The sequence below is a fragment of the Amblyomma mixtum genome, chromosome 1 (assembly GCF_055824585.1).
Source record: "Amblyomma mixtum isolate Tamu chromosome 1, ASM5582458v1, whole genome shotgun sequence".
Classification (NCBI taxonomy): Eukaryota; Metazoa; Arthropoda; class Arachnida; order Ixodida; family Ixodidae; genus Amblyomma; species Amblyomma mixtum.
Genome location: NC_143012.1, coordinates 100,193,162 through 100,209,937, shown reverse-complemented (window position 1 = coordinate 100,209,937; position 16,776 = coordinate 100,193,162). Strand labels below are relative to the sequence as shown.

Genomic DNA, 16,776 nt, shown 5'->3' with positions numbered 1-16,776 from the left:
TGCAGCAGAAGCCAGTCACAGTAACCACAATCTCAACCTATAAGTACGGTAACAACAATCTAGTATCTATAAGCGCCGTGCATGTGATCCGAAAAATTTGTAAAGGACGCTCGTTAAGCACACCATTGTCATTATCAAAACCATTTTTACCTCTTTCTGCAAATAGTTTCGCCAAAAGTGTTTTTAAACTTTGTTGCGGTTTTCAAATTTGCACGCCGTACCAGCCTGGTGAACCGATTTTTTTTTTATAAATGCTGCCTTGGGAAATACGTGAAAAAGCTACAAAATATGTTGGTGTGCTCTTCCCTAAGCAACTGGGGAGAGTACTGTTGCAGTGTATCAAATCAACTCTGCATCCAAGATTTGTTGACTTCCTTCTGAAATCTCGAATCGGGGCAAAACTCCGAGGTGAAGCTCAACGACCTCGCAGGGAAACGTCTTTGTCAGAAACGTCCTCCTATCCATTACAGGGCACTTTTCTGCGTTCGAAAGAATTCCGTGAAGTGTGCACATTTTAACTGCTACGAAAGAGCTTCAGCGTCCCAAGCTGATCTTTTTCAAAACCATCCGGCCGCGGCGTCTACAATTTCTTTGGAGGAGAAATTCTAAAGGCCCGTGTACTGTGCGATGTCAGTGCACGTTAAAGAACCTCAGGTGGTCGAAATTTCCGGAGCCCTCCACTACGGCGTCTCTCATAGCCTTAGTCCCTTTGGGACGTTAAACCCCACAAAACCAAACCAAAAACCATTTGGATCTCTATTTTTTTTTTGGCACCAAGGTTTAGATGTATAAAAATTGTGTATAAAAATGTGTATAAAAATTAGTTTGATGTATAAGTGTGTACAAAAATTACTGCAATGTCCTTTTTTCCGCAGTTAGCTGTGCTGTTGACCTTCCGGATTTGGATTCTGCACGGAAACCTGCCGGAGTTCTCAGAAATGGACAACCCGGCCTCTTTCTCGCCTCACTTTTCCACAAGGTGAGAAGACAGACATGAAGGGAAATAGCCAGCCTTTTAGCGAGGAGCGGAATAACGACTGTAACTTAAGCAATGGATCCCCAACGAAACCAAGGCAGCGCTGGAATTAAACGGGCGCATAGGTGCAGCGAATGCGCCCAGGCTGAATGATCCATATTTGCATAATCATGCTTGGACGCTGCTGCGAAGAGAAAGAAAATAGTGAGCGTGTAAAAAAACTGGACATTTTTTGCATTCCTGTTCAGGAACGTGCTATTAAATGAACACCTCTTTTCTCTAATAACCCCGCCGCGGTGGCTCAGTGGTTACGGCGCTCGGCTGCTGACCCGAAAGACGCGGGTTCGATCTCGGCAGCGGCGGCTGAATTTCGATGAAGGCGGAATTCTAGAGGCCCGTGTGCTGTGCGATGTCAGTGCACGTTAAAGAACCCCAGGTGTTCCAAATTTCCGGAGCCCTTCACTACGGCGTCCCTCATAGCCTGAGTAGTTTTGGGACGTTAAACCCCAATAAACCAATCTTTTCTCTAATATTTAACCTACAGTAAATAGTTGTGTAGGACTGTTTGCGTGTTGGATATATTCAGATAGGAATAAACTAGACTCTAGCTGTAAAGCATTTTTTTCAGTTTTGAGAACGATGACGGTAACGATAAAAAGAGAAGCGTTTGTTCGCACAGCGTACACATTGGATTTACCACTGCCTTATGGATATCAATGCATCCTAAAATATCATCTTTAAGAACCCTGCATGACACATAATGTTACGAAGTGCGCGCTTGCGAGAGTGTCGTTTTCATGCTTGTAAACTTTACTACGACATTTTTGCGCTCTAAGTAGAAACTTCTTTAAGGTCAAGCAAGACGCTATCCTTAGCTCAACAGTGAGTTTCTCAGTACTGCACAGCATGCACTTCACCCTCCACTTTGTTTCGTGCAAAAGAATTTTCAAGCATTCATTATTTTATGTTATGGTTTTCCTTATATGCTTATTCTTTCTTGAAATTGGGTATTCCAAAATGTTTTACTGACTCTTCGTCTGCAAACGGTTTCAAATAAATATCCTCTGTTGTTGCCTTATTGTGCTTTATAAAATTAATAGAGTTTTATAAAACTGATAGTTGAATACATAAATGAAACCCTATTGGACAAAAGAGCTCCTTTTGATCTAAGCCACAAATTGGGCTCTTCTCTAAAATAGCTACCACTACAACTTACACTCATCCTTGAACTTCTCATTCGAAAGCCCTAGAGTAAAGTATTAAGTAGTCCACATGAAGAACCGTTCATATGTTCATACACTCGATTCCTATACGGCGCCCCCTTTCTCGAGGGGAATTATGATCGAGTTAACATTGCCTTTACTGTCACTGCTAACCACCTGTAGTCTATAGCGTATTCACGTTAGGCGTCTCTATGAGAAGCGTTTTGCACTCGGGAAAGAAGTGAGATGACGTACTGAAATACTTCAAAGGTCTCACCTCGAAGTAAATGAGTATCACTGAAAAAACACAGCTTAGCCTCGGGATTGGTATTGATGTTAGTAAAGTGCCTATTAGACCAATTTTCCGGTTCACCCGGAGGAAACTCGCTAGATAAAAGAGCTCCGTTCGGGCGATTAGATCAAAGTGAAGGTGTCTTTTGCTTCATTAGGATTTCCGCTTTGCAAGAAAATGGTGCATTTAAAAAAATTACAACAGTTATTGGGTGAAAACTGCAGACGCGTATAGAATGAGGCGCTATATCAATATTTACAGTCAACACCGAACTCCCGAATCGCATCATTCTCTCTGACTCAAAAATAATAGTTTTGCGGTTCTGGGCGAAAATTACCAGCAGAAATTGTTCCGTTTCGCCAGGCGTCTATATTTCCTATGTCTTCAAGTTGCCAGCATTTGTATGATGCTACTTCAATCAAGTTTCTTATTGTCTTATTGCAATAAGAAACTTGACTAGTGTACCCTTCCTTAATGAATATCTCCGAAAAGCGCTTAGTTCGCGGAGCGTCGCAGAACAAAAACAGCAAGGCTTTCGCCCTAAAAAACCTTCAGAGCCAGCGTGTTCGACACTTTTCGAACGCGCCTACTACTGTAAAACTCCCTGTGAATAGTGCATCATTCTACTGATTGAAATTAACGACCACTGCATGATTTTGCCAGACTGCGTCCTTTGCGATGTTTTTGATACGTGTTCTCTAGCATTTTGAAAGTTGCTTAGGACATATTTGTTCGCACTTCATGATCCTTTGTTGCCTCATACGATGCCATAATGTGGTACTGCAGTAGGCGGGCATAAATGAATAAATGAACAGTGAATTTTCATTTAGTTCTTGTTCAATGGTTCTAAGTGGTACTACCGCGACGAAATTATTTCCCGGCGCCCATTCTCGGAAAAAGTTCATTCGAGCTCTACTTCGCGGCACTGTCGCCTGGTGTTGTTGAATCAATCAATCAATCAATCAATCAATCAATCAATCAATCAATCAATCAATCAATCCCGTAAGCTTTTGATCGTGATAGTAAGTGTTGGTGTAGCAAATTGTTTGTGTCGCAGGGCCAGCTTTCTCCCCCTCGTACACATTTGAGAGGAGTACGTGGCGACCGAAATAAAATCTGCTTGTTGGTCAATCACGCTGTCAAATTTCTTTGCTGAAAAGCATTGCTTTTGCGGCAGAATTTACGCGGAAAATAATCAGCCTAGAAGTTTCATTATTGGTTTTCTCTCTATAACGAGACATTTCTAGCAAAGTCAGGATTGTGCACGCATCAAAAACAGCCGAAGTGGTTTCACAGGGCTGAACAGAAAATTATTTTTGACATAGAAACCTTGTATGCAATACTTCATGTTTTACTGAAGGTGTAATAATCTTCGTGTTTCTGTCGCGAATACAACGTGCGGTAGAAGGTTTTATCAACTGCTGAAAGGCGTTCAGTCGATTAATTGTAATGCCCTCAGAATGAATCATGAGCAGTGTAGTTTTTGTAGCAATTATGAGGGCTATTGCATATTTACGTGTAATACCGGCAGCACCAACAACAATTAAATGGCTGTCTGAGCTGTTTTTCAGACCTCTGGACGGCAGTCTCCCTAAAGCATTATTCTTGGCCTTTCGTGATGAATATTTGCATAAATAACGTATTGAACATTAATGAATAATGCATTTTTTTAATTCTCTGACGACACCAGCTTATCATTTTCAGGATTAGCTGGTGCCAAATCGACTGCGGAACATATGCAATATAATAATATACTCTTGACCAAGAGAAGCTCAAGAAACACTTCAGCTTAATATGGTTGTACTAAAAGTAATGGAACAGTTAGTACAAGTTTTATTATTAACAGGTATACCCCGTTCATACCTTATATGCTTCTAGAGCAAATCTTGCGCAATACAAAGGTACTAGTATATGCATACTAGAGAAAAGGTGCAGGCTAGGTGGTTGATCGTTTAATGAAAAGCACATGGGACTATGATGTAGACAGACACAGCGCTGTGTCTCTCCTCTTCTGTCTACGTCCTCGTCCCTTGCGCTGTTCATGAAAAATGCGCTGTGCAGTTTCCTTCACCAGCGGTGAAAAAGCGCAAAGTAAAAACCAAGCCCTCAATCCTCCTTGAAAAAACTCAGACTTGCAGTTCTGTACCCATTTCTTCACGGCCAAACTCACCTCGTCACTGTCGTCAAATCATTGTAACCGAAGGCTATTTTTCATTTGGTTTGGTTTATTCAGGGTTTAACGTCCCAAAGCGATTCAGGCTATGAGGGATGCCGTAGTGAAGGGCTCCGGTTCGTCCACCTGGGATTTTTTAACGTGCACTGACGTCGCACAGTACACGGTCCTCTAGAATTTCGCCTGCATCGCAATTTGGCCGCCGTGGCCGGGATCGAACCCGCGTCTTTTGGGTCAGCAGCCGAGCACCGTATCCACTGAGCCACCGCCTCTAGGCACTGTGTTCTAAGTAGGTAAGATATCTGCAAATGCACCTTCGCTCTGGCAATCACCGCGTCACTTCGTTTGCTGTACTCAAGTTACCGTAACCAAGAACGGTGACGAGCTCTGTCGCCACTGTGAGCCACTATTCGCAATAACAAGAGATCCGCTTGGTAACTGAGGTTGCTGTAATCAAAGACAGTGGACAGATGTGTCACAACGGCGAACAAAGAGTCGCGATGACGACTGGGAGGGGATAGAAAGTTACAAAAGAGACCCAAAACGCATGAGTTCGTGCGACACGGTAGTGAAATACTCATTATACACAAAAGACTCGAAAGCAATGAACATCGATAAAAGGAATACTCAGATCTACAATCAACACTCTACACCGAAAACAATACATCATTCGACACAACGCTGACAACATCGCGAGGCAACTGGTTCCACTCTAAAATTGGTTTGGGGAAGAATAACGTCTCATATAAGTTTGTACGGCAAGTAAGTTTGCGCACTTCTAGATGGTCTGTAAGTTCTGGAACATAGTAAGGGATATTTGTCGCTTTCTATCTTTACCAGTAAATGGTTACGCTATTAAATATTTTAGTCATAAATTTCGTCGTCTAACGTCTAGCAGCGCGTAGTCGAATTCTTGTTTTATTCTTGTAGCGTTTAACCGCCGTTCGTAATTTGAAGTGACAAAGCCTGCAAACATGTTCCGTAGAGTTGGCGGATCCCAAACAGTGCAGGCATATTCTAAGATCGACCATACATTGGTCTCACAACGCAGATCTCGAAAGGCTACTGGAAAATTTCGTGTGTTGCGGCAAAGAAAGCCCGATGCATGATCCGTCTTGGCTACAGTGTTGTCGACATGTCGATGCCAGTTTGACTCTAGTGTAAACTACGCACCTATGTATACTTGTACTCAAATGCACGGAGATAAATAATTTGCTGCCGATCTGGCTAATATCTCAAGCAAAACCTGCTGAGAAAATTAGCATCGGGGCCTATAGCACAGGAAGCAAAACAAAAGTGGCAATTTCTTTGCATACCCAACGGCCGCCCGTTGCTGCGGCGGACCTTTACAGCCACATTACACTTGTGAACACCTGCCTGAAAGCTCAGAACTTGTAATCTTGGCTATAAGCCGGCCTTCTTGAAAAAAAAAATTGACGTTTTTTGTTATGTTTATTTCTCTTGTATATAATTTATCATTCCTTGACTATAGCTACAACTTGCACAAGCAATACTTTATAATAAGGGGTAATTACTCATTGACATCCACCCGAGTAAAGCCATACGGCTACAAAGGTAAACTGTACAGCTTGCTCAGAAACTTCATAGTAAATTCGTCCTGGTCCAGGGTTCGAACCCGGGACCACTGCTCCGGTGAAGTGGTGGTCCCGGGTTTGAACTCCGGACCAGGAAGAATTTTTCTTCAACTACGAAGTTTCTGAGAAATCTGTATAGCTTACCTTTGTAGCCGTATGGCTGCGCTCGGGTGGATGTCAATGAGTAATTACTCCCTTATTACAAATCTACTCCACCTTGGGGTTTCCTTTAAACATTCTGACCAAAGCAATATTTTATGCGCTTTGTTTCAAAAGATGAGTGTTGCCCTCTACTGTCCCATGGATACCGTGAGATGCGCACTTGTGTACCGGTTTTATTTCTGCTGCAATTCGCAAAGACTTTACTAAGTCAGGCTCAGCGTCGCTGTGTCATGTGTACACGGTACCAACCTTGTTCGGTCAGCTTTAATCAGCTTGCTTGCGCCCTCCTCGTCGCACTTGTTCCGCGAAAGTGTGATGCCGGAATCGACTCCTGTTTCATGCAACTCATTACGCAATGCCTTTCTCTCCCCTGGCGCAAAACTGAAGGGTCATGACATACAGCTACCTGTGTGCCTTCAATGCCTGGCTTGCCATCTACCCACGGACACTGTCCTATGACTGGCAGATGGGAAGCATCCCTTTGGTACAGTCGCCGCTGGACCCACGGAATCTGGCAACTCTGGCACTGTTAGCAACACTCACTGCGCTAGCCTGGCGGGCTCTCCTCACGCCGCTCAAGAAGGACATCGTAAGTTTCTTTTGTGTGCGTTGATCAGGGTTGACGTCAAGGGGCAATCGTAAGAACTGCTTTGAAGTTTCTTTATTTCTAAAAATCAAAAGCAAAGGGTGTACGTATTAAAACTTAGATATCCTGTAGAAAATTTTACGCATTTTGTTTCATACATGTGAAGTAAACTGCAAAGACGAATGCGTCATCGCCATGTGGATGGGTACGATAGTGCGATAGTGTACCTCAGCTTCATGTTCCGTGAGAAAAAAAAATGTCCTGAATTTACCGCAGTTGCTTCTAAAACAGCCGGTTCTGGCGACGTCTGTATTCAATTTTTGTTGGGAAAGCAGCACTACGCTAGTCGCCGAGCCATTTCGCGGAGGCGAGGAAAGGGCATACTGCGCATGCGCGAGGAGCATTGACGTCATGCGGCGCACAGCTGGCGCGCCGCCGCCATCGCTGCGCGGGTGACTCAGAGGTGCCGCCGCCGCGCTCGCCAGCTGCGCATGAGCAGTGGCGGCGCATAGCTAGCGAGCGGGGGTCGCCGCCGCTGCCGCGCGCTCCCTATCGCCTCTCTCTCTCCTCGTTGCTTTCGCAATCCTCCATGCTTAACCAGAGCTAAACTACTGCCAATTTTTTAAATACCAAGGCTACAAATTGCAGTAGTTGGGCAGTCAAATCAGCTGTCTTAACTAGCGCAGAATGACGCGACCAAGAGAAGATGAAGACGACACACATAAACGGTGTTTACAAACATTTCATTTTTGCTAAAGGGAGCATCTTTGTTGGCAGAACTCGATAATCAATTTGTCTATGAGCACTTGTATTCGCATTTCCTCTCCCTTGAAATTCTGATTTGTGTTAAACATGGTACGTGTTCCGCCTTAAACCCATGAAGCAGTTACGTGCATAATGAAACAAAACATGAGCGTGCGGGATTTATGAGTTTTGCGAATGCACAGAGAGAGAGAGGGAGAGAAAGAGAAGGACGGAAATGCAGAGAGGATAGCCAGGCGATGCCCAAGAGGCTATGTGGAGAGAGAAAAAAGCAGAAAAAAGCAAAAAGAGCGGCAACGACAGGAGTTTCTCAAGAACCCATCGACCACAGCGCGTTTAGTTTTAGACAACTTTAATCAAATGTCCTCGGCTTGCTCCACTGACTTAGAAGCGCGGTAGGGAAGGAAAGTGCAGCAGACGTGCCTAAGAAAAAAAAGACGGCGTGTTCCCTCGTAATCACTAGTTCTTGTTGGAGGAATTTGCATGTCATAAGTGCTACTCTGTTGTGTCTAATAAGGGCTACTCTGTTGTGTCGCTTTAGACCTCTGGGAGTCACATTGTCAGTAACTCCTGCATCTCTTTACCCACTATCCCGTTACCCCTAGCAATCACAACAATCGTCGCATGGGCTGCACGCGCCGTCGGGCGGCGAGATATATTGGTGAACCTATTTGATGCGTCGTGCCGATTCCGCTGCCGATAGCTTCTCAAAGTTCTTGAAGCTCGACTTTGCGTGTCGTGACAGCTTTAAAATAAACAGAAAAGGAGGTTTTTGCATTCCTTGCCTTCGGTATTTGAAAGTGCACTTACTTGGAAAGCTTTTCTACGCTTAAAAATCGGTGCACCTAGTTATTTAGGTCTTTCAATATATTTGTGGAAGCACTCATACTTCGTAGCAGTACATATCTTTGGTGCCTTAATTGAAGCTTTTGATTACCTCCATGAATTTGTTTTTCGGAACTAACTTTTTGGCTATATTGAGAGATGATGTTTTCTTAGCTTCGTTCACAACGCTTTTCACGCTTTATCTTATGGCTGTCTGAGCCTAGTTGCTTCTAGCGTTTGCTCTAAAACGCTGTGATGTATCCGCCTTTTACTCTATCTAGGGCATTTAGAATGAGATAATGCAGCCTTTTAGTCGCCGCCTGAGGCAAGCATTCTTAATATAAGAAAGAAAAGCAGCACAAGAAGCTGGCACGATGGCATGTATTGTAGAGAGAAAAAGAAGATTAAAACATCCGCTCAAGAGGAGCTCTCTACCGTCTCTTTTTTTTTTTTTCAGCGTGTGTGCGCTGTGTCGTTTCGCCTAGTGTATTTTGCCAGATAGTTTGAAACGTTTTTAATGCAATAGCGAAATCGAAACAGAAGTCCAACTTGCCGTCCGCTGTCGTGACCTGCGACCGCTGCCGGCTTTCGCGAAGCACGCGGTTCGCCTTTGTCGTACGTGCCCCTAACGTGCACGTGACCTTGCGTGCGTAGATGTTTTTACCGAACCAGGAATAAGGAGTTTGGGCCAGCGGATGTACGTGTGCCGCGGTAGAGCCTGCTTAGCCGCAGTTGCGGAGAACACGGCCGTAGAGCGAATGTGCCCCGGGAGAAAGAGAACCGGGAGGAGGGCCCGGTTCTGCGCTCGAAGGAGAATCGAGGGGGTGGGACAACGGGGGGGGTTTGCCGATCCAATTTTCCGCCGAGCAATTTCTCCCGGTCACGCTCGCTCGCTCCACGGCGGGGACCACAAACACGACGTGTTCCACAGCGCCCGTTGGCCCCCGGCTGCAGGTGTTGCCCAGGAAGAGGCCGCATTGCTGACGCGCCGCATTCAGAGAGGCTAGAGGGCAAAGCTGCGAGCAATTTAAGTTGCAGAGCTCACGTTACGGCCAGACGCAGGTACGTCATTGTCGAACAAAAGGGCTCTTGTGAAAATCCCAGTTTGGCGCTTAAAGAGTTAAGCCGAAACCAGCGAGTCTTCGACTTAAGCCTTGGAACGAAATAATGACTATGTGCATCTTGACTAAACAGCGCGAACGACGACAAGCACAAGAGACAAGGGAACGGACGACACAGCGCTGAGTAACAACTGAGGGTTTATTGCTGCTCATACAAGTATGAGATACATACTTGTATACTTTGTATATCTTTGTATACTTTGTATATCTTTTCACAGTGCCGACATCTATGTACTTCCTTTGCCAAAAATAACCCAGCAACAGGTTTTTGCTTCTCAGCTGTACAAGGGAGCCATTACCGCACCCCTAAAGACCGAAAGGTTTCACAACGTGAGGAAAAGAGCTCACCTTACCTTACACAAATTCATAGCTTGTGGGCTGCCGTAAGTGCTTCGCTACGCGGCTAAGAAACGAACCACCTGTGCTCAGTTACTTTTGGCGAAGACTGTACCTATACTTGTATGATCAGCAATAGACCCTCAGTTGTTAGTCAGCGCTGTGTCTCTTGTGCTTGTCGTCGTTCATGCTGTTTATTCAAGATGCTTAACCAACTAGCCCGCCAATACGTGTTAACGCGACTTTGTGCAGTTCATGGTTTTATTCTGGAAAGATTAGAGCATTAAATATGACATACCAAGTGTTATTCTGATCAAAGAGATGTATTTTCCTTGAGAACACTCCTTTTTGAAGCGCTGCTGCGACTGTGTTTTTGTTTTTTATTACGCGGACTTTGTTTTGTAGTTAAAACATCTTCACGCGAGCTTCGCCCTAACTTCATGCTCTTTTCTCGCATTTATTTCCAATACTTGATGCCAAATGCGCGAGATCGACGGCGGTAAGTATAGATGGGTGCTAATTTCCATGATGCGAATGTTAATATTTAAATTCAACGGTCCTGAGCGGTCCTACAAAGCGGAACACGACGAACACGTCGGCGGTTCACGAAACAAAACAGATGGCGTGGTTTTGTGGTTCTCTTTCCGCCTTGCACAGCGTAAATGACTTCAACTTCAAGTCAAAGTGTCGCCAGTTGCGTGCAACGACGAACTTGATTAGAAAAAAAAGTAAATACAACGACGAGCTTGGTTACAAAAAAAAAGAAAATACCAGAAAAGAAATTACCTTAAGGGCATGTCTGAAGTGACTTTTTGAATATCGAACTGCGCCCGAAATACTAGGCATATCTCCATTTATTAAAGTAAATTTATAGTTGAAATGAGCAATAACCACGTCGTTATTAATTTCTGTGCGGTCTCTTTATATTAGGGAAGGCGATCCCGGAGATGCTTCCCTTTGATTTGTAGCATTATTTGGAAAATTCTCCCGAAGTCCATGTGTCTTTCAGAATAGTGCATCACGATATGAAATAAGACATAGACCCTTCTCCTGCAGCGAACGTAATTAGGCCGGCGTTGGTGACGATAACTAGAATGACGTCTAAGTTTCTTTTGGTGATAAGTTAGTGGACTCGCGTACTCGTAGTTTTTTCACTGCCACAATGCCAACGTTTGTCTAAGCTTTCCTATGCATTTCTGTTTCGCTCCATCCTCTGTTGGCCAGACGCACGCAGGCGACGCATTCAACACCGTGGATCGCAGTGTCCGGGAATCTCCTGGTCCCCTGGTGCTGATTCTGCTGACAGTGCTGCCTTTCTTGCCAGCGTCCAATCTGTTCGTTCCCGTGGGCTTCGTCGTTGCAGAGAGGGTCCTCTACATTCCCAGGTATGTGCTTGACACTTCTCTCAGCTTGTAACAAGGTACCCATGTGGGCTAGTTGGTGTACATCAGACATAGCTTCACCAGCAAAAGTACGAGACACCATGAAAAGAAGAACACAGGACAACGCTGGACAACGCAGGACACATGACAAGCGTTTTGCTGTGTTCTTCTTTTCCTGGTGTCTCGTACTTTTGCTGGTGAAGCTATGTCGCTCAGCTTGTAAGCGGGTTTCGAAGAAATCATATGAACTCCCACTTCATTATATGTACTCCAACTTTCGTTATAATTTGCATTGAATCTATGTGAGAGAGGCGTTGTCTATGTGCATGTAAAATCCACAACGTAGGCATAGCTTTTCAAACAATGGGTATATGGGTTTACTGCGCTCACGTTAAAACTGCGGACTACACACACCGTTGTGCCTCTTAGGACAAAAAGAGAGAAGGGCAGTAATGAGACTTCTTTTCTGCGCATTTTATATTATCAGCCAATGTGCGATCTCAGTTGTTTAAATTTCAGCTTCGGAAGGAAACAAAACAGAATACACCACAAACAGCGCTGCGGACGTAGAGCACAACCGTTGCACACTTTTTTCAGCATTAAGACTGGCTCAAAAGTTCGGCTAGCCTGCCCCTAACTTCCGTAGACACTTATGCGTTTGCGAAACAAACGTAGTCCAGTGGTTTTGCCACGCCTTACCAAGGTCGTGGTATGAAACTGGCTCATAGAAGTTGGTGGCGACGTGAGCTGGCAACTGCATATGTGAAAACAGGGATCACTGCGATTTTTTCTAGAATTCCCGAAACTGGCTTTTAATTTCATGAGGCCGTATTAAGTGAGGCCCATAATAATGGGACTTGTGGAACTGTATCGCTTGCCGGTACCAGTGCTTAAATGTTCTCGTACTGACATAAGTAACAGATTTTAGACGGAAGGTTGTTGATTACTCTCATTCATTCGTTTATTTGAATCAAGTCACGAATTATTCAAGACTTAGTACACATTTTAAGGCACTTCTGCTCCAAGTGATTAGGTGCGCGGTGTTACCAACGGCCAACCTACAGATTGAATAAGAAATGCACACCACGGAATCTCTATGCACATTAAGGCGCCCAGTCAGATAACAGGACGCATTACCTGTTACTGTATATAGTTTAGTTTCGGCTGTCCGAGGCCTGTTTCTAAACCCTACTTACCTCGAACGGTTTCGGTAGATCTGAAAAGTTGGCAGTTGATTCGCAAGGATAGTTCTCCACTCTGTGTTATAACCGATGCCACCTAAACGATGCAGCCATCACGCCTTTCTTCCTACTCACGCGCCGGTAGTCCACGCACTGTCATGTATTTTCCATAACTCTTTCTGCCCCTGATGCTTCCTCTCTTTCAGAAGCTCCCCAGTGAGCAGTGCGGCTGCATTCTCTGCTTAGACAATTAGGGCGAGTAGAGGTGAATTTAGAACCCCTTCATTTTGATAACAAATAAAAATGCTCTCTTTTTCATCGCATCTTCCTGTTTTCTGTGGCTTTGGTACTACGATAAGTGGCTGGTTTGTCTCAGGAAACACTGTCTTTGTATTGCGGTAATTCACTGGAATGCGCGAAATTTCCATAACATTATTCAGGCAATAACGCTGCTCATGACGATACTCACACATTGCACTCGCATAACTAACTTGTAAGGCTACCGTCGTTTTTACATAAAGATATCTGGCATGGCTACATAGAATTTGCATTGTGACGTGAGCGTGTGCTTGTAATTAGATCATCACGCCCGTCCGACGTGTAGATATGTTAATATGTCAATATGTAAATAGATTTCTGGTACAGTGTACCTTTCCCCCTATACTTTGTAACTGTCCCTTCACCTCTTTCATTTCATGTCTGCACCCTGCCTACTATCCTTTTATGTCCGCTGCCCCAGCACAGGTGCTTCCCATAGCGATGGCAGATACCCTGGCTAGCAAAAATCTTTTTCTTCCTTTTATTATCATGTAGTTAAAACTACTACTACTACTACTACTACTACTACTACTACTACTACTGCTACTACAACTACTACTACTACTACTACTACTACTACTACTACTACTACTACTACTACTACTACTACCACTACTACTACTACCGCTACTACTACTACTACAACCACTACTACAACCACTACTACTACTACTGCTACTACTACTACTACTACTACCACTGCTACTACTACTACTACTACTACTACTACTACTACTACTACTACTTCTACTACTACTACTACTACTACTACTACTACTACTACTACTACTACTACTACTACTACTACAACAACAACATATAATTGGCAATCGCCGTTGTACAAACGTGCAACTAGATAACTCTCGCGTCAGCTGCGCCCACATCTCTCTCTCTTTCTCTTTGCAGCATAGGGGTGTGCCTGCTCGTGGGAGAAGGTCTGTGCCGCCTGCAGTCGAAGGAGTTCGCAGTGTTCAGGCGCTGTGGCGTCGTCGCCTGCAGCGCCCTTGTCCTTCTTTTTGCCGCCAGAACCTGGGAGCGAAACAGAGTGTGGGCCTCCCGGGAGACCCTCTTCGAGTGAGTGCTTCTTGCAGCTTGAGGAGATGCTTTCAGTCTGTTATCGGCTCTCGTGCTATCGGCTTTGAGTATTTATGAGAAAAGAGCCAAATCCATTTATGTAATGCGCGAAGCATTTCTGCCGAATGTTTTAAATATGTAACTATGGAGAGAAATTTTATCCGGTACGTGGGGTCAACTTTTTTTCAGCATCGTTGCATGGATTAAATATGAGAATTCCAGGCCCAAGACTGCACTACTCGCTTGCATATCATGAGCCCACATGTCCTATTCTTCGCACGCCCACTCCCGGCATAGGTGGCACTATTTGACAGCAAGCGAACGTAGCAGTATTCACTTACGGCAGTTTGTTGTCAATGCCGGGTGTTCGAAAGAAATTAAGGATTTATTCCAACTAGTTTTTTGTCAGTTCTGTTACCGTAGGCTGCATGTCAATTTACTGCCTGTGAACTAAATTTCAATTTTTGCTTTAAACTTCTAGTTGCTGTGCTCATAGTCTTCCTCTGAGAAAAGGAGGAGCTCTGACGGCCGCCTTTTCCAAACGCAGGTCGGGTATCCAGGACCTACCGGGCAATGCGAAAATGCATTACAACTATGCCAACCTGCAGAAGGACCTAGGCAATGCTGATCTGGCCATCAAGCACTACCGGCTAGCAATTGAGTACGATTAAAAGCTATTCATAATTGGGCTTTGGGGGAAGGCGTCAGGCGGTAAAGTTTCCTAATCTCTTTAATGTTGATGTACTGCCTGCGCTACTTCCCCTCCCATGTGGTCCACGTACGCTTCAGAAGAACATTGTTGTTTTCTGTCAGTTAGATATAGGGAGCGGCTGGTGGTTCGTTTATTCCTTCGGTCATTACGAATGCCAGTTTCAGTGGCCACAATGCCCAAGAACGAGGCAAGGAAAGCCATAATGGAGAAAGGGGTCACGCCGCGTGGCAGAGTTTATTTCGTACTTATTCACAGCTTGTGTACGAGAAGCATTAAGAGGCCTTATTCAGAAGAAAGAAGAAGATCTCAGCATGCTCCAGTTCGTGGCTTGCGCTACCTAGCTGGGCGCATAATATCTTGGCAATTCACTCGGATAAAGCGATATATTACACCGCTACATCCTGAATCAGCATCCTGAAATGTTTACCTAAAAATAAAAAAATATTTTTGACCACTGTAGCTAAACAGCACCTCTTCAAAGGTACTGAAAGTAGCAAGGCAGTACATCTTTTAGCAGAGTAGTGAGTATACATCCAGTCATTAATAAGAGAAAGCAGCCGAAAAATCGGTATGGCTTTAGCGTGCAATCGGATAGCCATTTTCTCTTAACCCACGGTATCTAAGAAGTTCCACTGAGAAAGGATATACAAGACACATATAGCTTGCAAGTGCTTTCCCGTATGGGGTCGAAACATGAAGCTAGACTAAGGCACACCAACGAACAAGATTAAGAATGGAGATAATAGCTAGGGAATGAAAAATCAGAGAGGTATGGTTACGAGAGAAGTGAAGGGTAGGTTGGATTAAAGCACTGACTTGAGCTAAAGATAATCTAGCTGAAATTAAGACTAGCAAACTGTCTTGAACCCTGCGTAAGTTTTAACTGAGGTTAGCGGTGGTCAGCTAGGAAAACCTAGAAAATTACTGGTGATAAACTTAGAAAGCCACAGATGGCAGGGGAGAAAAACGTTATTTGGAAAGGATGACTGGGAAACCTGTTCTCGTGGACGGGGTCCTCAATCCAATGCTCCGATAGCTTCTTCTATCCTGCGAGCCCAACATTGCTGATCACCAAGGCTAGAGATAGAGCTGGTTGACATGATTAGGTATTAGGTTACCGGTGAGGTATTATGGTCACCGGGGGGAGGGGGGATTGGGCATTCCTTACGTGGAATGGTATAGAAGAGTGGGTTGAGCGCCGTTTCATGACGGACAGTGTGAGGGGTATTGCGACGAGTAGTAGTGCGCTTGTGGTGGAGGTTAAATTTTGATCTGTTTTATATAATTATTTTATTATGAAGCACGAAATGTGTAGATTTTGTTTGCGCCACGCAGCAACAGCTCTTTTTTTTCTGCCTAGGCAGAACTTGTTTTTAAACTCTTAGGTCACGCTGCCTTGAGCACCCTATGTGGATGTGGACCTGACAAGGGAAAACAACTGCAGGTTTCGTTCGCCCAAAATTATCTTTGCCTGACGGTAGAGACATCTGTGCAAAGACCCGCGCATATTTTCTACTTCGGCTTCCCGATGTCGACCGCATGCAAGTTCGCCTGAAGAGTTTAAAGTAGCAATCACACATTTTGAATCTGCGATCCACTTTTCCGCAGGCTCTGGCCGGAGCATGCCAGCGCGCACAATAACCTTGGCACTGTCTTGTCGTCAGCAGAAGAAGCCGAGCATCATTTCCGCCATGCTCTGCGCATTAACCCGAACCACCCGGGCGCCCACTTCAACCTTGCCAACATATACAGGTAGGCGTCACGCATGCGTTTTTCACTGCTTTCCCAACATTCCTCTTTGCTTTTAATGCATTACGATTTATGACGAACAGCAGAGCTTTATTCCTATACTGTTCACCTTTCATCGTTAGGAGGTATTAGCAACAGACAAAAATGTGTAGATATTCAATAATTTGTTGGTTGGCGGTTGCGTCATATATCTCTATTACAATCCGTATTAAAATAGCATCTTTTATAAGCTTTCGCTGAGCAACGCATGGATGTAAGGACATGGTCAGGTAGAGCACCTCTGCACTGCTCCCTGTGACCCATAACCCCCTTTTTTGTGTGAATAGAAAT

At 44.5% G+C, this 16,776-nt stretch overlaps 1 protein-coding gene across 1 annotated transcript in view; it reads left to right on the top strand.

The window, feature by feature from the left end:
- Positions 1-16,776, top strand: part of LOC149367333 (protein O-mannosyl-transferase TMTC1-like) — a 228,414-nt gene that overhangs the window by 159,850 nt on the left and 51,788 nt on the right. Inside the window, exons 6-11 of the mRNA XM_089555018.1 lie at positions 876-979; positions 6,788-6,989; positions 11,255-11,415; positions 13,818-13,985; positions 14,533-14,646; positions 16,306-16,449. Coding sequence (XP_089411144.1) covers positions 876-979; positions 6,788-6,989; positions 11,255-11,415; positions 13,818-13,985; positions 14,533-14,646; positions 16,306-16,449 — 893 coding nt within the window. The remainder of the gene's footprint in view (positions 1-875; positions 980-6,787; positions 6,990-11,254; positions 11,416-13,817; positions 13,986-14,532; positions 14,647-16,305; positions 16,450-16,776) is intronic.